This window comes from Canis lupus, chromosome 14, assembly GCF_003254725.2.
Source record: "Canis lupus dingo isolate Sandy chromosome 14, ASM325472v2, whole genome shotgun sequence".
Taxonomy (NCBI): domain Eukaryota; kingdom Metazoa; phylum Chordata; class Mammalia; order Carnivora; family Canidae; genus Canis; species Canis lupus.
In genome coordinates this window covers 60,308,776-60,330,615 of record NC_064256.1, presented here as the reverse complement: position 1 = coordinate 60,330,615, position 21,840 = coordinate 60,308,776, and the positions used below count along the sequence as shown (strand labels likewise).

At 44.3% G+C, this 21,840-nt stretch overlaps 1 protein-coding gene across 15 annotated transcripts in view; it reads left to right on the top strand.

Moving 5' to 3' along the window:
* The window catches only part of CADPS2 (calcium dependent secretion activator 2), a 454,345-nt gene that overhangs the window by 150,550 nt on the left and 281,955 nt on the right, over positions 1-21,840 (top strand). For 14 of the 15 annotated variants that reach the window (XR_007402156.1, XM_025477139.3, XM_025477137.3 and 11 more), the window contains exon 3: positions 7,687-8,019. The exons of the other annotated variant lie outside the window; for it this stretch is intronic. Coding sequence is in view for 13 of the 14 variants with exons in the window: in XM_025477139.3 (XP_025332924.1) it covers positions 7,687-8,019 (333 nt within the window). In the remaining variant the exon portion in view is untranslated. The remainder of the gene's footprint in view (positions 1-7,686; positions 8,020-21,840) is intronic. 15 annotated transcript variants of the gene reach the window in all.

Here is a 21,840-nt window from a genome sequence, read left to right as displayed (position 1 = left end):
TTGGATTTGTTCCCTTGAAGTTCCTCACTATCTGGAAAACTCACTTCTGGGATTAAAAAAAAAACCAACATTCTTATTCCATGCATAGTTGCCATCTGGTGGAATAACAAATAACTACAAGGTGTGAACCACAGAAATTGATTCAACAAATATTTATCCAAATATTTATCGAGAGCCATTAGATGTCAGAGAGGTTGTCATTCAGTGATATTTGGGTTCATTTTTCTTTGACTCAGCAGAAGGTTTATTTTGAAGATTTACTTTCCAGAATTTTTTTTTTTTCAGTTTGGATCTTCATTTCCCTGCCATAGGCTCCTGGGTTATCAAGAGTAAATAACTTAGTATCCTTATGATTCACATTTTACAAATCTAGAATGTGAAAGGCTGGTAGCTCATTCTCTGGTATCCTGATAATATTGTAGGAAGTAAAGTGATTTGGTTTTTAGAAATATTCTCAGTTGCTCTGTCAACATTAATATATCACTCATCTTCTCAGAAGTTTCCTGAGATATTGTATTTGCAGCAAAGGGACCAGTATTTGTTTTCCAATCCATTGTGGATTTTTTTGTAAAATAAAAATCATGTGTTTAACTTACTCTGAATTGCATAACATAATTTGGATTGATGGAGGTGTAGATGGGTATGTGAGAGAAACACTAGACTAGAATGTCATTTGTAGAATCTAGGCTGGAGGTATATGTCAGAACAAAGGCAGTTGTTCGTTTTAATGATTTTTTCACACTTGATCAAGGAATGAGATTGGTTAAATGAGTGATTTTTCAAACCACTACAAACATTTTCAATTTTTCTATATGGACACATTCACAACAAAATGTCGGTGTAGAATCCTGGTTTTGGATGTCATGGCAACATCACATCACTGTGAATTTCTAAAAATTCTCTGTTGTCTCTAGTGGACGAATACTAATAATTTAGTTTTAGATTATTGGGGCATTGGTCCACGGATCACACTTCCCATAACCCTGATGAAACTCTTAATTTATTATATAATACTAAAAAAGTTTTAAGAAAGTCTCTCTTTTCCACCAGCGAGGAAACTGACCCAGGACGTTGCAGGGTTTCTGGGCTCATGTCACACCTTGAAACCCAGGTCTGATCCCCTCTGGGGTGTGTTACGTTATTTCCCTGCTGATGAAAGGAGAACGGCACAGAGGTGAGGGTGAGGTGAACAGAATTACAAAATTGATGTTGGAATATTGTAAAGCTGGAAGACCGAGCACATTTTCTTTGTTCCATATAATAAAGGATTTATTGAACATCATATACTAGGAGACTACACAAGTCATACGCTAATGCAAATTTTTTACATATCAGCATCATGAGGGGGGAATAAACCTTCTTCTTAAGATAGGCAGGATGAAGTAACTCAACCCAGGAACTTAGTGTTTTCTGTGGTACCAGGAAACACTGAAATAAGGGCAAGGGCACGTGTCGAGAGAGGGCTGCACCTTTTTCACTGACTGTATTCATGTAGAAATTCACATTTGCTATGTCCTCGCTTCCTTTTCCACTGTGAACATTTTTTTTTTTAACCGTACACCATCCCAGTCTCAGAATTGGAAGCCCTGCTAGTACCCGATGGTCTTGCTTCTATGTGTATATTTGTCTTTAGAGTGAGGAACTTGGTAATTTTCTCAGTTTCAGGCTCTGTTGTTACCGGGCTAAGGAAAGTGCACCGTTGGCTTAGGGAAGTTCAAGGATATCCCTGAGTTGGAAGTTCCTATAAAGAAACCTGAAGGATCTATTATTACTAGTTCATAATATATGAAAAAAGGCTTTATAAAAACTTTATAATATGGATAAGTTGATAGGAATAGCATGCATATATTTTTTAAAAAGAAGTTTCAGATCACATTTATGTTCATTTGAATATGAATTCTTCTCAGTCGAACCTCAAGACAATGCAAGAAGGTTTTAGTAGGTTAGACGGTTTAGACTTGTTCTAAGGGCTTTAGTTGTACGGAAGGGTCGTTTGAGAGTACCTGCTTTCTAGTTTAAAGATAGAGGGTAAAGGTAGCACCTAAATTTTTCAAATAAGAGATTGTTTGCTATCAGTTTTAAGTTATCATTTTTTCACATTTGACAAGGGAATGGCACTGGTTAAATTAGTGGTTTCCAAACCTTTGGTATTCATGGATCCGTAAACACCAAGGTCAAGTACAGCTTTTTTAAATTTTTTGCCAAGAAAGATGATTGACCAAAATAAGAAAAAATTAACCCACGATTAATAACACTGTATTACAAATAAGTGTCTGTTGAACCTAAGATTTCTACTAAGATACTGAATAAATTTAGCTTTACTAAAATTACTTTGCGGTCTACATTAATGTACACTGAATCAGACAAAATTACATCCTATAGGGGTCAAAACACCACCTTTTGGATTCAGTAACTTTCCAAAGTCCATTACTACTCAAAGGACCTCATGCATTCCTTTAAAATTTGAGTATTGAATGATACTCAGAGGCTTTAAAGGTGCAGGTCTAATGAAATGCATGGTCTAAGCAAGGGAGAAATACAGCGATGCTCCATGGAGGACACGACACGTATGTTTGATACCTTCAGAGAACATAGGGAGCCCCTCCCTGAAGGCTCAGAAAAAAGAACTGGCATCAAGCAGGGAGCAACTTCACAAAGGAGGTAGAGAGTAACAGGAGAAAATTCTACTTACTGATTCTCTTCATTCAAATCGGTTGCTCAGTTTAATGAGCTCTAAATTGGTAAATCCCCAAATTTGATTATATGGTGGCGAAGAAGGCAGCTCTCAAATGAGTCCATTTGGGCTTAGATTCTCACTCTTAACCTCTGGCATGTTTCTTTCCCCGCCACCCCACCCCCCCCATGCTGCTTTTTTTCTTCCCTTAGCCTTTGGAATAGCTTCCGGCACCTACTTTGTGCTAAGGTTAATATATGTAAAAAGCTAGAACATTTTCTAGCTTTTTTTCAAAATGCTGTTCTAATCACATGACTCCCTGACTTTAAGGTTTGGAAGGCGTTCCACGTTCTTGAGATAAAAGCCAAGGACCTTCCAGGGGTTATGAAGCCTGTCCCTCCTCTCTAGCCTCTTTTTATTCCACTGGTCCTTTCACTGAAGCCCAAGGAGCCTTTTCAAGCCCACTTAGATAAGCTGTGTTCCCCCAACCAGGATCCTCGGTATCCCCACATTTCCAAACACATTCCTCTCCATTTTTGTATCTCTAGGCACCTCCTCAGGGAATCCTCTGTGACTTCCTCAGATGGGCTCAGAACTTTGTGACACTCTCAGGGCTCTAGAAACTCCCATTGTATTCACCAAGCTGCCGCCAGTTCCTGTAATTATCTTCCCTCCAGTGTAGGTTCTGTGAAGGAGCTCACTCGTCTCTTTGGCTCCCGAGTATATTCTCAACACTGAGCACATTGCCCAGCGTGTAGTATGTTCTGATAAATATTTATGGAACGAATGGGTGAGGTTTGGGGGAGGAAGCCTGTAGAGTGTTGAGCTAAACAAGTGTGCCCCTTTATTGGAACAGAAAATGTGTCCTCCAGAGAGGTGGAAGGGAAGACTGGAAAGGCCACGTGAGGGAGACCCAGATGGATGAAGACACCGGCACAGTCCAGTGCAGATGGGGAAGCTCGTTGACAGGCTTGAGCATGTGCAGTGAGCTGATGAACCCCGGTGTTGGTACTGGAAAATGGGGAATTTACATAGAATGGCACTAAATTCGTCGCTGTTAAAAGGCTTCAAGGATTGGCTAACTTCCCCTCTGAAAAAGTTTCAGAAAACATGCCTTGTTTCTCTAGGCGCAGCATACATTATGGGAATTATTAGCAGTTGACGTTGTTAAGGAGAGAAAGGCATGTCTTATGGGTGGGACTCCTGTACTTTGTGGCTGTTTTCCTGGCTGAGCACATGCTGGCAGCCTTCCCAGGAGCCATCTCCTGGATAGCCACCATGATCTGGCAGGCAGGTAATGTTCTTCCTGTCATTGTACAACCCTTCTGAAGCAAAGAGGCAATGCACGGATCAGATCAAAAGTACTGTGTGAACAATAAGTGCTTCTGTGGAAAAGTCCGTTTGAAGTCTTATTTGGACAGCTGGGCAGACTCCCCTTCTGCAGACACAGTTTTCTGTTGTAGTCCTCACACTTCAGTCTTGTTATTTACCACGACTTTAAGATATTCGGTGATTTTTTTTTTAGTCCATCAACTGAGCAGGTGAATGGAGAGGGTGGCCATTCGTGGTGCTCAGGAGGCCCCCATGCGGGGTATAACTTGCTAAAACGTGGGAAGCCGTGACTGCGAGGATGTTGCAGCGTTTTGATGCCCGTGTCCTGACTCCCACACTGAATTACTTGGATGTTCAGTGGCATTTTCACATAAAGGTCACTGATTGGGAACTCCACAGATCGTGGCCCGCGCCGTCAGGATAGAGGCTGCCAGGGGTGAACTGTGATGAGTGGGAGGAGGGAGGGAGGAGGTAGGTAATGCTGCTTTCGAATTCTGTCAGTCTCTGCTCTCCCGACGTGTGACCGTGGGCTGGTCACTCCATAGCCTAAGCCACTTAATCCATGAAGGATAACAAGGCACAGGGTGATTGGGGGCAAAAGGAGATAATAGGTGAAGAGCTGTAGGGAGACACAGTGAGTTTGTTGTAAACTGAATTCCCTCGGTTGCTTCAGCACCAATACGGCAGCCGAGGTGGGACCCAGACAGTGTCTTTGAGGATCCTGGGGCGTCGAGCGGAAAGCTGGTCTAGGTGCACCTGAAGCTAGGACCACGCTTTGTCTGCCTTTGACTAAAAAATAATGACCGTGAAAGGATAGAAGATTAAGATCATTTGTCTCTACTGGGACTAAGTCCATCATCAGTTTCATAACTTATGTAACACCTGAAAAAATCTTAAAAACTACCACTTCGCAATTACAGCAGATTGTTGCTTAGGCATTGCATTTTTGAACAATATACCTTTTCTTCACAAAACTAGGTTTACTTTTCTCTGCGATGTTACCTCTGCTTCCTTCTGCGATCTCTTTTTCGCATTCATGTGGACAAGGTCCACGTCTGAGGTTAAGCATCTGATTGAAAGTCAGTAAACCCTAGTGGTTCATTGAAGTTAGGCAAGTGCGTGGATGGGGAAACAACCGTCCAAACCATTGATTCCCTCCTCATTCGCACATTGTCTGGGTATTTTCTAAGCACTTGCTCTGTGCTTGAGTGGTGGTGCGTCCTACAGATTCGGTGCGGGGTGACACCATCTTTGGGTTCATGGAGCTTGCTCTCTAGTGAGGAAGAAAGTAAAATGGCCATAAAACCTTCCCTCACCCATCACAGGTTGCTGGGGTTGCATCTGCACCATACAGGATCGGCCGATTCAAGCAGTTGGGGAAGGAATCAGTACGGGAGGGTTGATGGATCGGGGATGGGAAGCCTTAGGAAGAGAGGATTGGGTGATGGTGGGGTGGACTGGGTGAAGTTTGGGGAAGCAGAGCAGTGGGGCTGGAGCACGGGCACTGAGCGGGGCAGGATGCCGAGCGAGGAGGCCAGAGGGGTAGTCTGGAGCCATCTGAAGTAGGACCTTGGTGACGATGTGGGGGGAAAGTTAGTGAAGAATTTGTAAGCCGGGGAAGGACCGACATGGCCAGGTTTCTCAAAAGGAATCCTAGCTGGATACCCCCGGAGGGAAGAGGCTGGGGAAGTGAGTCAGGCGGCTTCCAGGTCACTTCTGAGGCGGGAAGGCCCGGTGACAGCTCTTGCTCTTGGGACAGGGTGAGGGGCAGGAAGGCGTCGCCTGAGGAGCTTGTGCGGTGGGACCGGCCGGCGGGCGTCGAGGCCGTGGGGCCGGAGAGGTCCGCGCGGGGCAGACAGGGCCCGAGTGGCGCCGGGTCTCCAGGCCGACGTCGCGGAGGCGGGCAGGGCCGCCCAGGAGCAACCTTGCACCTGAGCCCGCCCGGGGCACCCGGTCCGTCAGCCGCCCTGAGGCGTCGCGCTTCGGAGCGTCCGGTGGGTCCGTCCGGTGGGTCCCGCTGTGACCCGGTCGGCTCCGACGAGGGGGCTGGCGGCTGCGGCCTGCGACGCCGCGGGGAGAGGCAGCCGCCCTGGGGGGGAGGGGGGGGGGCGGGGGGCGGGGCCTCGGAGCCGCCTCACACTTCGCTTCCTGGGGCGCACGCGGCGGCGCCTCGGGAGACCTGGGAGCCGGGTCCTGAGCCCAAACTTAGCCCGAGGGAAGCCAGGGTCCACGGGAGGCCGTACTTTCTTCAACAGATTTTTTTTTTTTTTTTTTTTTTTAATATTTTATGTATCCCTGAGAGACCCAGAGAGAGGCCGAGAGCCAGGCAGAGGGAGAAGGAGGCTCCCTGCGGGGAGCCCGATGCGGGACACGATCCCGGGCTCCATCCAGGTCTCGATCTGGGGCTCCATCCGGGGCCGACATGGGGCTCCATCCAGGTGTCCATCTGGGGCCCGATCCTGGGCTCCATCTGGGGCCCAATCCGGGGTTCGATCCAGGGCTCCATCCGCGGCTCCATCCAGGTGTCCATCCGGGGCCCGATCCGGGGCTCCATCCGGGCCCGATCCTGGACTCGATCCAGGGCTCCATCTGGGGCCCGATCCAGGGCTCGATCCAGGGCTCCATCCGGGGCTCGATCCGGGGCCCGATCCGGGGTTCCATCCAGGGCTCCATCCGGGGTGCGGGGTCACGGCCTGGGCGCTCCCCGGCAGAGCCCCGGCAGGTCGGCCTGCAGGCCGGGCTCCGTGGGGGCGCCGGGTGGGCTGCGCGCAGACCCGGGGCTGCCCTGCGGCGGGTACTGACTCGGGGGGACGCAGACGTACCTGGCGGCAGGTGCTGAGCAAGCCCGAGCGACGTGCGAGTGCGAGACGGCGGACGGGCCGCGGGGGCGGGGACAGGGCGGGGACAGGGCGGGGTGGCCCGGCGTGGGCACTGGCCTCGAGGGCCCGGCGCTCCCTGCGGCCCACGCCGCCTCCCGCCCGCCCGCGCCCCTTGCGCTCTGCCCCGGCCACTTGGGTCGTGCTGCGTGCCGCAGGCTTGCCCTGCATCTCGTCCCCGCGCCGCCCTGCTGCTGAGGACGCTCCGTTCCCCAGGCAGCGACCTGGCCCCGGCGGATGCTCGGATGCTCGTCCCGGGACGCCTGTCCCCGACCGCGTCCCCGCGCCCCGCAGCCGGAGCTCGTGCCCGGGCTTTGCTCTGCACTCAGCTGGGCTGGCCCCGCCCCCCCACGCCGCCCCGCCCCGCACGCAGGCACGCGCACGCACACATACAGGCACGCGCACGCACGCAAATATACATGCACGTGCTCGCGCACAGACACGCACGCACACAGATATACATGCACGCCCGCGCACGCAGCCATACGGGCACGCGCACGCCCGCGCACAGGCATACAGGCACGCGCACGCAGGCGCGCGTCCGAGCTCTTCCTTTCCGGGTTGGGCGCCGGCGGGTGGAGCTGGCGCGGCCTCGTCGGCGGGCGAGGGCCCGCGGGGCGGGGCGCGTGCCCGGGGCGGCCCACCCCGCGGTGCTGCGGCCTCCTCGAGGCGTGCGGCCCGTCGCGAACGCTCCCTCCTGGCAGGCGGCTGGGCCTTCCGCTCTGTGCCGAGCGGCCCGAGTGCGGCGGCCGTTTGGCCGGGCGTCCCGTAAGCGGCTGTTCGGTGTGTTTGCGTGTCTTGCAGGTCTTCCTGAAGAGCGACAGGGTGGCCAGGATGGTCCAGAGCGGAGGATGCTCCGCCAACGACTTCAGGGAGGTGTTCAAGAAGAACATCGAGAAGCGTGTGCGGAGCCTGCCCGAAATCGACGGCCTGAGCAAGGAGACGGTGCTCAGCTCGTGGATAGCCAAGTACGACGCCATCTACAGGGGCGAGGACGACGTGTGCAGGCCGCCCGGCCGCGGCGCCCTCAGCGCGGTGTCCGAGCTCATCCTCAGCAAGGAGCAGCTCTACGAGATGTTCCAGCAGATCCTGGGCGTCAAGAAACTGGAGCACCAGCTGCTCTACAACGCGTGCCAGGTAAGCGGCCCCGAGCGCCGGCGGCCAGAGCCCGCGAGCTGCCAGCTGCGAGCTGCGAGCCGCGAGCGGGGCGCCCCGTGGCCACCGCGGCTGCCAGGCTGAGCGCGCGTGAATTCTCGCGGATGGGCGGCCGCTGAAGGAAGGAGAGACGAGCATCCGGACGCTCCATCTCGTACGCAGTCGTGCCCTGTCCTAGGATGTCACGCTTTGTGTCTGCGGGGCGTGTGAGGGGCCTGCGCAAAGAACGAAGTGAAAATCCTCTGTTATCTGATTGCGAAGATTGTGCCCGGGAAACCCCCGAGGAGCCGACACCGGTGCAAACACACGAGGGTTTATTCACAAGCTCGAGCCTGGGTCCAAGTGCACCCGACACAGCGGAGCAGGGACTTGGACCCCGAGACTCAGAGGCGCAGCAGCTTTATAGGGGCCGGTGGCCCATGGGATACGCAGGAAGTTGCACAGTCCGTGGGTCCACACGCAGGTGGCCGATTGAATTACATTTTACCCTAAAGTTCCATTTGAACTGGCCTATCACTGAGCCGATTTCCGATTAGGGTGTGCCCCGGGTTTGACTAGGGTGGGGCAGCGCCTTAAGCAATAAGCAGGTCATGTGGGGGTCATACAGGAGGTGGCGGGTGCAGCGCACAAGGGAGTCAGTCCTGCTCTGCTTGTCCAGGGGTAGGGGAGTTTTGTTAAATATCCTGGGTCCCACATTATCTAAAGAAGTTGCATAACTTATAATACAGAGATATTCCTGAGTGAAAAATAAGTTTTTTTTTTTTTTTTTTTAAATAAAGTTATGCTCAAGGCACCTGGGGGGTTCAGCAGTTGAGCGTCAGCCCAGGCCGTGACCCCGGAGTCCTGGGATCGAGTCCCACGTTGAGCTCCCTGCAGGGAGCCTGCTTCTCCCTCTGCCTGTGTCTCTGCCTCTCTCATGAATAAATAAAATCTTAAAAAAAAAAATAAAGTTATGCTCATCTTTTGAGTTTTATAGAAGTAATCGAAACTCACAATGTCTTTAATCCAGATAGAAATGAAGATGTTGCTGTACTACGTAATTTAGAGATGATGAAAGAAAAAAGTATTTTTCTCTTCGGTCATTATTCTGATAATTATGTGGGACAAATTGAATGAAATATGTTCCACGTCTTTCATCTTTGGACCCTAGATTTGTCTAATACGTTCATTTGATATTTGCATTTTATTTTAGTGGTATAAATTATTTATGCCCTAATATACAATTTAAATAGACAAAATTCAGGCATTTTGAAATTCATGCTTTCATTAGGAGTTACACTCCTATAATGTATATAATTTACGTCTATTTTTAATCTTTTCACAAATCTCTTAATTTCTGCATTTTTATATCATTTGCTTTGCATTACTAACATCTGAGTCACTTCAAATGAATAAATTGGCAATTAATAGTAAAGCCTCTTAACCCTGTGAACAATTCATGCATTCATCATGCTTGCTTTCATGGTTAATAATCCAGGCAGTTACTAAATAGTGGAGGATGACTGTAAAACCTCAATCTTCAGTTTTAAAAGATTAATGCAACTGGCCTTTGTATTTTTAATGGAACAGTGGCTCACTTGTACAGTTAAAAATCGATGAACATAGTGAAATTCAGATTCACACATATGGTAGATATTTATTAAGTATTCAAGTTTTTGACTTGCTAGATGTTGAGAAAACCAAACTGAGCAAATGAAAATATTTGTTCTGTGTATCTCCATATGTTGAAGTCTGATAAAGCAGATGGACCTCCAAAATGAGTTATTACAAATGCATTCGGATTTATGCTGTGTGTTCCAGGATCATGACATCCTGTGGACCAGTTTTTTTTCTCATAATAGCATCACTGTTGTCCTTTATATAATTAATTTCTTTATCGGTGTATAAAATCCCTCTTTATCCCTGGTAATTTTATCTTTTCTGAAGTCTGCTTTGTCTTAAACAAATATGGCTTACTCCAGCTTTCTTTTGATTAGTTAGCCGGTGTCTTTCTCCATCTGTTTACTGTTAACCTATCTGATTCCTTATTTTGGTTTTTTTTTTTTTTTTTTGAAGATTTATTTATTTATCATTTATTTTTTTATTTTTTTTTATTTTTTTATTTATTTATGATAGGCACACAGTGAGAGAGAGAGAGGCAGAGACACAGGCAGAGGGAGAAGCAGGCTCCATGCACCGGGAGCCTGACGTGGGATTCGATCCCGGGTCTCCAGGATCGCGCCCTGGGCCAAAGGCAGGCGCCAAACCGCTGCGCCACCTAGGGATCCCCAGATTTATTTATTTATTCATGAGAATACACAGAGAGAGACAGAGACACAGGCAGAGGGAGAAGCAGGCTCCATGCAGGGGGCCCGATGTGGGACTCGATCCCGGGTCTCTAGGATCACACTCTGAGCTGAAGGTGGCCCCAAACCCCTGAGCCACCCGGGCTGCCCCATGATTCCTTATTTTGAAAGTGGGTTTCTTATAGACAACATAAAATTGCCTCTTGGTTTTCTTTTTAATCCATTCAGACATTCTCTGTCTTTTAATGGCTGTGTTTAGACTATTTATATTTAGAGTAATATAGTTGGTTGAGGTTCTACAGTCTTTTTAAGTGTTGGGTCATTTCCTTGCATCTGTCCTTTGTCCCCTTCCCCACCCATTTCTGCCTTCTCACATTTGAATTGAGCAGTTTATGTGATTCCATTTTGTGGGATTTTCTTTTGATGTGCTACTTGTTTTTTCTTTTTTTGGAGCTTGTTTAGGGGTTGTTTATTGGTGGCTCTAGGGTTTAAAATCTACATTTTAAAATGCTCAAGTCCACATTCAGATAACACTCTCAGGCTTCAAGTGTAGTACAGTTGCCCCATAATAGAGAATTTCCAACTCCTCCCTTCCATTGCTTGTGACATTTGTCATTTATTTCAGTGATATTTCTGTCCTTCATTACCTGATGTTTTTGTCATCCAGTATATGATTACTATTATTTCTTTAAACAGTTAATATTTAGATATTAAGATTAAGAAAACAAAACAAAAATTTGTATATCTTCCCTTGATGCCTTCTCCTTACACTTTCTTTATATAGACCCAAGTTTCTGACTCTCTCATTTTCCCTATCTTTCTGAAAAACTTCTTTTAACACCTGTTGCAAGGCAGGATGACTGGCGATGAGTTTCTCAGTTTTTGTTTGAGAAAGTCTGTTTTTCCTTCATATTTAAAGGATAATTTCACTGGATATAGGGTTATCAGTGAGCTTTTTATTCTTTCAGTACTCTGCAGCTTTCACCTCACACTTCTCTTGCTTGTGTGTCTTCTGGTAAGAAGTCTGAAACCCCAGTGTTCTGACTCCTTGTCTCACTTTCCTGAGTTTGAATATGATGTGTCTTGGGATAGGCTCTATGGTTCTCTTGGTTGGCATTCTCTGAGCTTTCTGGATCTTTGGGTTGGTGTCTGTCATTCCATTTGGAAGATTCTTGGCCATGATCACTTCACGTTTTCCTTCTGTCCCATTCTCACCATCTTTTGGTAGTGCAGGAGCATTTGTGTCATCCCCATTTGATATTGTCCCACAATTCTGGGATGTTCTTTTTGTCTGTTTAATTTTTTAGGCTTTTTTTTTTTTTTTTTTCCACTTTGCATTTGAGATTGGGAAGTTTATGTTGACCTTTCTTCAAGTTCACGGATTCTCTCCCTCAGAATCCTCAGGTCTGCTGATGAGCCAGTCAAAAGCTGTCTTCATTTCTGATCTCTAGCATTTCACTTGGAGTCTTAAGAGTTCCCATCTCCTTCATTCCGTTACCCATCTGTGCTTGCATGTTTTTAACTTTTTCCACTAGAGCCCTTAACATATTAGTATAAGTTATTTAAATCATTTTTTTCTTTTTCTTTTTTCTTTTCTCTCTCTTTTTTCTTTTTGTTTCTTTCTTTTCTTTCTTTCTTTCTTTCTTTCTTTCTTTTTTTTTTTTTTTGAATTATAATATTTCCATCACCAGTAAATCTCATTGGGGTGCTTGCTTTGTGTTTCCAGTCTTTCTTTCTTTCTTTTTCTCTTTTGGTATGTTTTGTCATTTTTGTTAAAAGCCAGACTATTATATCAGATAATAAGAACTGAGGTATGTTAGCCTTTAGTATGAAGATTTACATTAATCTTGACTGGATGTTAGGCTGTGTTTCATGTTTGCTATAATGTTTGTGGGTACAAGACGCTTCAAGTTCTTCTAATGTCCTTGTCTTTGTCTCCTCTATTGACTTTAGGCTTCCCCAAGTATTCGTCGTCAGTAAGTCTGTCATACAGCTCTGATCCTCTGCTGTTAAACGGGGGCTGTGTTGGTGTTGTGGCAGAGTGTTGGCAAGTAGGCGCTGGTCTCAGATTTTTTGTGGCCTCTGTCTGGGGGCTGTAGCCTGCATGGATGTTTCTGTCCCTCTCCACCATGTGACTTATTCCCTTCCATGCCTGAATCATCCCTAGTCTGTTTTCTTGAAAGCCCTCCCCCCTCCCCTCGTTCACTTAGGGTTTGGTTCTCCCAGTAGAAGAGATCAGAAGGCTGCAAAAGGCTGCAGAGGATAGTCTTCTCTCTCTCCAGCTGGGACAATTCCATCCCCCTCTGTTATGTTGAAGAATGTGGGACATTTAACAGTGGCTTTTCTTCTCTTCTTCCTGCAAGTCCGCATGGGGATCTTTCTTGGATCCCTATCATGAGAGCTCGGTGGGGTCACTGGAGGTAAAAGCCAGCAGAGTAGGGGAACTACCTTCTGATTTTAGCCCCAGGAGTTTCTAACTCTCTGCACTCAGCTTCTGGTAAATGACCAGTCAAGTAAGTGGTCCAACTCTTTATGGCCTCCACTGACTTCTGCTCCTGGTGTTGTACCACAATTTGGTTTTGATCTCCAGGGTTTGGGTTAGTGGTTTGCCATGCAATCTTAGTTCTCTCACAAGTCCAAGAAAAATCATTGATTTTCAGTTTGTTGAGCTCTTTATTTTAAGAATGGGAGTGACAACTTCAATCTCTTTACAGATCTGAGCTCAAATTGCAATTCCTTTTTTTTTTTTTTTTGGTTCTGAGATTTGAAAAGCTCTTACAGATTATTTTTTGATTGATTGAAAAAAATACAGAAAATCATAAAGGAAGAGCTTTACTGTGGAGTAACAATCATTTTATGAAATCAATGCAGTTATGAAAATGGATGGTTAAGAAAACAGCTGAGATTGTCTTTTTCTTTCTCAAGGGCATATATATCTTATTTGTTCTTCCATTGTCTGTCAATAGAGGTTTAAGAAGAAAAGGTGATAGAAAACACATAAAATAGTCTGCTCTTTACCGGTAAGAAATAGTTTAAGAAGAGGAATAGTAGGAGGAGCAGAGAAACGACCTAAAGCTAGCTGAGCTGTTGGAACCTGGCTTCAGATGTAGGGCAGTGAAATTACTCCACGTTCCTGGCATCTCAGGAAAGGCTTTGAGACTTACTGTGACTCTTCTGTGGTGGTTTACTCTTAGCTGGTCCCTTGTTTTTTTTGCTGGTAGTGGTCCCCTAGGAAATCTCAAGGATGTGTGCTTGCTTCAGGCCAGAAGCTCAGGATAGAGAGCTGTTCTGCTAGGAGGTGCAGGATGGCAGCAGCCAGATAGTCCCTGGTACTTAAGAAAGAAAAGACCAGAATGTGAAGGGAGCCTTGTCAGAGCTGCAGCCTGCTGCCGGCAGGAGCCTAATGGGGTCATAACAGTCATCCCACAACTGTAGGGTCAGTATCAGGAAGGGAAAAGCAGGATGCTGTCTTCTGAAGAAGCAGAGGTGTTTATGTGACTTTTGATTAGTAGAGCCAAGAAGTTATTAATTATCGAAATTAAGGCATAAAAGTTAAACACTACTGTAGAGGTTATCACAATTAAATTATAAAAATTAGGGATAATTGAAAGAAAAATTATTACATGTTACCTTCCCCAAAAAAGAATAAGAACAATCCACATATTTCACAGATTAGCTGTTGTGCTCTTAAAATTATCTGTCACACTTTGGATTCTTTGGTTTCAGAGTAATGTGTCAGTATTGCTCCACATTTACAGAACTAAGTATTAGGTAAAAAAGGAAGGAGTTCCTTCTAAAATGAGCAACATGACAATATAAAAATCTGAAATTGTTAACCATGATTTATTTGAATCAGACTATTAGAGATACAGTGAAGTAACAGGACTAAAGGAAGAACAAACAAAATTTGTTGGTGAAAAGTTTAATTTCAGGATAATTTTAAGGAAGTGTAGTGAATTTCAGGTAAGTATAGTTACAGCTTTAAAGAAACAAAGGTAGTTGATATTAAAAGTATGTATTTTATGATCCTAAGTTAAATAAAAATTCTTTCACATATTTTTTAATAAAACACTGCTACTTAAGTGGTACTAATCAGTTGCCTTTGAACAGAAGTAGGTTATTAAAGATTATTTAAAAATAATGACAAAGGCTAATACATTATATTTCAAGTCAGTCAGTGAACTCAATCTCTATACTCATGTACAGATACGTATCATAAGAAAGTTCACGCCAAACAGTATATTGAGTGATAGAAACAGAGAGACCAGACCTAGTTATTTGCTAGATTCATTTTAAGAGGAAAGAAAATAATAAAACACCGTTGTAAATGGCACAGGGGTGTAGAGAGTTCCTGGCTATATGGTCTTGAGGTTGAAGAGAACACAATATTGGAAGAGTGTCATGAAGACACCAGAGTAAGACGCTAAGAAAGTATTCTGTGAGGAGGGATGAGCACGTGTAGAGTGTCCAAAACAGCGTGGCACTGGGGAGTGGCAAGTCTGTGGCTGCTGGGGTATGAGGGGGGGACGGGGCTGTGGTCTGAGATGACAGTGAGCAGATACAGGCTGAGGCGTCGCAAGCTGGAGAGCAACCCAATCCTGCATGACCAAGTGTGCGTGGTGGGGTATGTAGTCCTGTATCAATAGTGACTCTCCTCCTCTTGTTTATTTGTACTTTAGGAGAATTAGCAACTGAACTTCACAGCTATCTGTATCCTCATCTTTTCTGCCCATGGCCACCTTCATTAATCTTTCATAATCTCATTCCATTAACTGAAGAAAGTACCTCACCCGTATTTGCCCAAAAGTTGAAGCAAAGTTAGCTAAAATCTTCCTCTAAATATCCCTCCATCGAAATTTCTTGTGTTCTGATGAGTACAAGAACTCTGAGTGATACTACAGAACTGTTGTGAATTTTAAGGGATAAGAAGGAATAATTGACAAAATGGTTAAAAAGTAGTGTTCACGGGGTACCCCGGTCGCTCATTTGGCTGAGCATCTACCCTTGGCTCAGGTCATGATCTCAGTCCTGGGATTGAGCCCCGTGTCAGGCACCCTGGTCAGCGTGAGGGCGGGGGCCTGCTTCTCCTCCTCCCCTCCAGCCCCCTTAATCTGTACACGCTCACTCTCAAATAAGAAATTGTAAAAAAAAAAAAAAAAAAAAAGGAATGTTCAGGTTTATGATACCCTTTGTCTAGGAATTTTAGCTTTGGAGTATAAGCACTTTGGGTTTCAGAGTTTTAAGGAAATCAGATCTAGGCAGTGGCTGTGTTTCTTGCCCCCTCACTATGAGTCTTCCCTCAAAGACCTACATCAGGATGTCCAAGGAAAATAGAAGAAGAAGAAACGTGAATGCTCAGGGGCAATTGTTATTTGCCTTTCACTACTGTCCTCTTTCTTTCTCTCCGAGAGTAGCATGTGCTTTGATAATACTTTTTATTTAATATAACTTGTCTACTTTGGCAGAAATAAAAGGCACACCCTAGGGAGGCAGTTACATTTCATAACAAAATCATTTTCAAAGAAAGAAAATAAAGCTGTAGAAATGACAATTAGGATGTCAAATTTTTCAAATCTGGATAATTTTAAAGCTAAAAACTTTGAAGAAAATATTCAAGTAAATGTCATTAAGTGGCAATTGTTATGTTTCAGGATGCAGCAAGAAGTTTCAGATCTTAATGAGTCAATTCTTATAATACCTGACTTTTTAAATTCTGGAGTTATTTGGAATGGCCCTAAGATTTATATATAGGTTCACTTTTTTAAATGAATGTGTCATGGTATAAGTGAGATGACTTTGATTTCATTTAAGTGAAATTTGAATATCTGATTGGTAATACTGAATCAGTTTCTTCTCTAAAAATTGAAAATTTTTGTGGATATAATTTTAATACATTAAATCAAATTACATTCTTATCAGTAAGTTTGGCTTCATCTGACTATGCATTATTTTGGTTTTTTACCTTTGGCCTGTATGTAAGAGAACTACATAAGGATACTCCTAAATAAGGGTTCTCCTAAAGTGTTTTGCTTTGCTTCTTCCCAAATATCACTAGATCACAAATATAGGCTACCTTCAGACATTCCTTGCATTTATTTTTAGATTTTTCTTTACCCAGATCTTCCCTATAGAGTGGTATAGGGTATTATCCAGACTTTTCCATCTTTAAGAGAACAGAAATCTTCAGAGATGAGGCATCTTTGTAGTAGTAATAGTGGGGGCGATGGGGAAGTATTTTTGCTAAATATACTTCAAGACCTGTTCTCAACTTTTCATAAAAAGGGATCGTATTGGATACCTTGTTTTTAAGTGTAATAAGTAATTGTATCTTTTTCATGATTGTTCATGAAAATATTCGATCAAAATTAAAATGAGATTTAAAAATGTCAGCAGGGAAAATGCAAAGACGACAAGATTTGGTTCTTTGAAAGTATTTGCACGTGGTGAGGAGAACAGATCTATAAAACACGTAACAGTATAGTTAGGAAGTGTGTTACTAAAGGCATATGTGCGGTGTATTGTAAGCATGTGGATGACAGTGGTTTAATGGAATATTGGGTAGTTTGTGCAGCCTTCTTCAGCGCTCTGCTCTGGCTACACATTAGTATGACCTGAGAAGCTTTAAAAACAACTCAGACCAAGTGAAACCATTTGTGGAAATGGGGCTCATTGTCTATTTTCAAAAAGTCTCATACATTATGCTGATGAAGACACATGGTTTGGTTGGGGAGACCTGGCCTGAGGGCCCATTGAGGACCCGTAATGCCCCGGTGACCTCAAACCATCCAGCAGCGTGTCCAGGAAGAAGAGCTGACGTGGCAGCACGGAAAACCTAATTTTCATTTGGAGCTTTCGTGAAGCTTCTAAGAAGGCCCACATCCCTGAATTTTAGAAGATGGGTAGAAATCTAACAGCCGGGTGGAAAATAACATTTTACAGAGGCCCGGGGAGAGTGAAATGTCCTGTAGTCTGCTAGGAAGGCCTGTCCTGTGTGTGCTGTAGCAGGAGACGAGGCTAACGAGTCAGGCCTTGAACATCAAGGGCCTGAACGCTTGTGGGGTGAGCTTGGAGGGAACTGTGACGAGGGAGCATGGTAGGCTGTCCGCACTGACAGGACCGGAACAGGTTGGGATTCTGGGGGCTCCTCTCTGGGGCCTGCAGGATAGACTGTCCATCGCCGGTACCCTGCCTTGCCCACCCTGGGGCACGACCCAGCATTACTGAAACACGGGTGGCTCAGGACTTGCATGTTAGCCCTTCAGGTGATCTCTAGGCCCTGCTCCTCGCCCCACCCATGGTCCTGTCTTGTTTCTCCATTGCCTGTAAAGTTCCTACACTACTGGATTCGACCTCGGAGTCTGCCTTCACATCCTCTTGGATCCATGCCTCAGAATCCTGCTGGGCTCCCTCCGCACCTGGGGACCTTGTCTTGGGTCAGAGCACTGGAACACCCGCTTGTCTGGACAGGGTCAAAGACGGAAGTCTGCGAACTCAGGCAGAGACTGAGAGTCCATGTGGGTCTGTAGACCAACATTTTCTAGAACTTTGAGTAATATGGCCTAGCCCTCTCCCTCTCTTTTTATGGAAAACATAGTATGCTTTAATAGCTGTCTTTCCATTTGTTACTGGATATATGATGCAGCATTTGTTAACTGTGGTCTGATGGGGCATCTGGATGAGGGTGTTCTTTCATCATAGTCCTATTGTTTTAGGCTTTCAATATGTGGCATTCCCTGTCCTCAAGGAACAACATTTTGGGACGGAGAAGGGTGGGGGAGAAATCAGGCATTCTGTTTTGTACACGCTGAAAATACTGAATGTCCATGTGGAAATGGCAGGTGGTGGTAGAGTATGCAAATCTGAAATTCCAATGAGTCGTCAGGGTTGGGCATACAGATTTGGAATCATTTAGAGAAAGTTAGTATTTGAAGCCTGGGGAGAGTCTGGAGATCATTTTAGGAGAGTCTGGAGATCAGGAAGATACAGGATCCAGGACAGAGTCCCATGGACACCAGGATTTAGAGGCTGCACAGAAGGGACAGAGCCAGTGAGGCAGGAGAAAAACCAGAGTGTGGCGTCAGGGAAGCCAAGAGGAGACATGTCAGAGGAGGGTGTTTATGCCACATGCTGCTCAGAGGTCGGGCAAGGTGACAGCAGTGGTCCTGGAGTCCGTGAAGAGTAGAACCAGGAAGGTAAGAAAACAGAATTAACAGGAAAATCTCTAGGGGATCAACCAGAGCAAAGAACAATATACATTCAAGGAATCCCTTCTATATAGTACTTTGAATCATTTTATTAAATTTATTGGGTGCTTACTGTGGTGCCGAGCTTATAGCATCAGACTTTCTTCTTTTTTTTTTCCTTTGACTTTTAGAAATGAGTGGCCCAGAAAACGTATCACCTGTTTCTTTTGGTAGACGGTTACACCAACTTCTCTGTTTTTGTAATTCACTTTTAGAAAAAGCAGTTTGAAAAGGCTGAGGAGAAGGGATTGACACATTCTCACAAAGAGTACCCGGTGATATTTAATGCTTTGAGCTGATTATCAAGTTCATAATATCCTAAATCCTCTTTGCTTTAGACTATAAAAAAATTTCCATTTACCCTAATCATGTTAGAGCAGGGCCAGCTGATCGTTATCTTAGTAAGATTTTCCTTCTGTAATGGCTGGCACTGATTGATTCTGGCTATTTGTTACAAACTTCTAGAAAGGCCTTTATGATTGTTCACTGTTTAAAATGATGTCATTTTCTATTTGTGAGTGTTTCCATGATTCTGATGCAAAGCTCTCCAGATTAATAAGGCTTACGTTTCAGTCTGAATCCTCATCAGAGGGTTGTGACTTTGTATACGGTTTGGTGCCAAGAGCAGCAATAGTGTTTGAAAAATATAGATAGGTTCTCCGCCCTGTTTTGAGAAAGGAGATGCTACCATGATTGTTGTACTAAGTTAGATCCCTGAAAAAATACTGCAGTGATTAAAAAAACCACCTCACTCTGTGTATTTTGAGCAGCTCCGCCTTTTACCCTTCTCACTGAGGTCAGCCCTCTCTTTCCATGCTGTCTCAGTGGAGCCCAGGGCCAACTGATGAGCCTCAAAGTCCTCAGACACAATAGGTTCAAAATGCCATTTTTCTCATCCTCCATGTGGTTCTCCTTCCGTTTGTGTTCAGCCTTCTGACTCATAACCATCAGTCCTTTTCTGTCTTCCAGCCCAGTTACCTGCCCTGCTGTTTCTCCACAATACTGCATCATCTCTTTCATTTCCATGGGCATCGCCGTAGCTCAAGACATCAGTACCTCCCCTATGGGCATGGCGGTCATCTCTCAACTGCTTCCCCCTTCCATCCCTACATATTTTTGTTGCCAGGTCAATATTATTGGAGCACCATCCAGTTCTCATCATGACCCAACTTTGAATAGAAAAAAAGTGCCTTCTGTCTGTCAACAGAATGAAGTTCATACCTCTTAGTGTTCCATCTGGCCCACCTGCCTGGCTTATGTTCTCTCCCACTTAGCAATTCCTTACATACCCCATCCCATATTCCGTGTAAACTGAATCACTCCCTGTATTCCCTTGGATTTTAATTTTGTCTTAGGGTATTCTCCTCACTTGGGACTCCCCTTCTTCCTTCAAGACCCAAGAGAAATTCCACTTCCACAAATGTTTCCCTGCTCCTGCCCCCAGTCTTTTTTCTTGAATATTGGGGGAGGAGGAAAAAAGGGAAGAATTTACAATTACTTATCAGTACCCAAAGGCCTATTATATTTCTACTTTGTATTATATTTATATATAATAAATTCTTCTACTTCATTGTCATGGCTTGAGTACAGGGTATTAATCTTTGTGCCATTAATTTGACAGTATTGTTTAATGTGTTTCCTGTTGTGGGTACTTCTAGATAGTAAGTGACCAAAAGAATGGAAACTGAGTGTGTGACATTGGGAATGATGTGATGCAGTTAACTTGAATCCTGCACTCAGATTGCCTAGCCCCATATTAACTGTGTGACCTTGACCTGGGAAAATTGCTTAAAGCAATCTGTGCTTCAGATTTCCCATCGCTGGAATGGGATAAAGTTATGACCTATCCTGTAGGGTTTCTCTGAGGCTTAAATGCCATCGTGTTTATAAAAACATGTAGGACAGTCCCTTACATGTAGTAGGTGCTGTGTAAAGATAGTCTTAGCCTCGGTGAGGCAAGAGTTCTCATGTGCTCTGACAAAGTTCCTTAATATTCCTCATACTGTGTTAACCTAATGCTAAACTCTCTCAATTTCAGCCTTATTTAATTATTAATGTGAATGTATACTCAGCTATTTTATTGAGGTGAGTATAGTTAGTAAGTAGTTGCTTGAAAGTATTATTAGTTCATTACTTTTATCTCCCAGGAGATAAAATGTTAATATCAAATGAAATAGGAAAGATTTCATGATGATTAAAAAATTTGCCATCTACCATTTTAGAGAATATGCATACATTGTCTTCAGGCCACTGAAGTCCCATGGTTTTTATGTTTGAGGCTAAATTCTTAGTCTTGGTTTTGAACATTTTGATTGATTATTTAATATAGTTTAGTTCACATAGAATAATTTTATATCTAATTAACTTATTCATCTTTTCCCTACTTTTTAGGATTCAAGTGAAAGTGTGGTTTGGGAAATACACTTTCCCCCCCCACTTCTATTGAAAAATAATCGACCCATATCTCTATATAAGTTTAAAACATACAGCATGACAGTTTGATTTACTTAGGTTGTAAAGTGATTACCACATAGGTTTAGGAGCCTCCATCTTCTCATGTACGTACAATAAAGAACACAATTACTTCCTTGTGATGAGAACTCTTTTAACAACTTTTCCCATCTATTCTGCAGCATTACCGTATCCTCAGGCTGCACATTACATCCCTGGTGCTTATTTATCTTCGGCCTGGAAGTTTGTACTTTGTGGCCACCTTCCTCTATTTTTCCCTCACTTTCCCCTGCCTGCCTTTGGTAACCACAAGTCTGATCCCTTTCTGGGAGTTTTGTTTTTTTTTTTAACTATGAAAAAAAATTTTTTTTAGATTATACACATAAGTGAGATCATACAGTATTTATCTTTCTTTGCCTTATTCTACTTAGCATATAATGCCTCCAAGTTCCATACTTACTGTCACAAATGATAGGATTTCCTCTTTTTATGGGTGAATAGTATCCCAGTGTATATACGCACCACAATTTCTTTATCCATTCATCATCAGTGGACATTTATGTTGTTTCCATGTCCTGGCTGTTGTAAATTATGAGCATGGGGGTGCAGATATCTTTTCAAATTTGTGTTTTCATTTCCTTTGGATATATTCCCTGAAGTAGAATTGCTGACCATATGGTGGTTCTATCTTTAATTTTTTGAGGATCTTCCATACTGTTTTCCATAGTGACTGCACCAATTTATAGTCCCCCTAACAGTGCACACAGGTTTCCTTTTCTCCACATTCACACCAACATTTGTTATCTCTTGTCATTTTGATGATG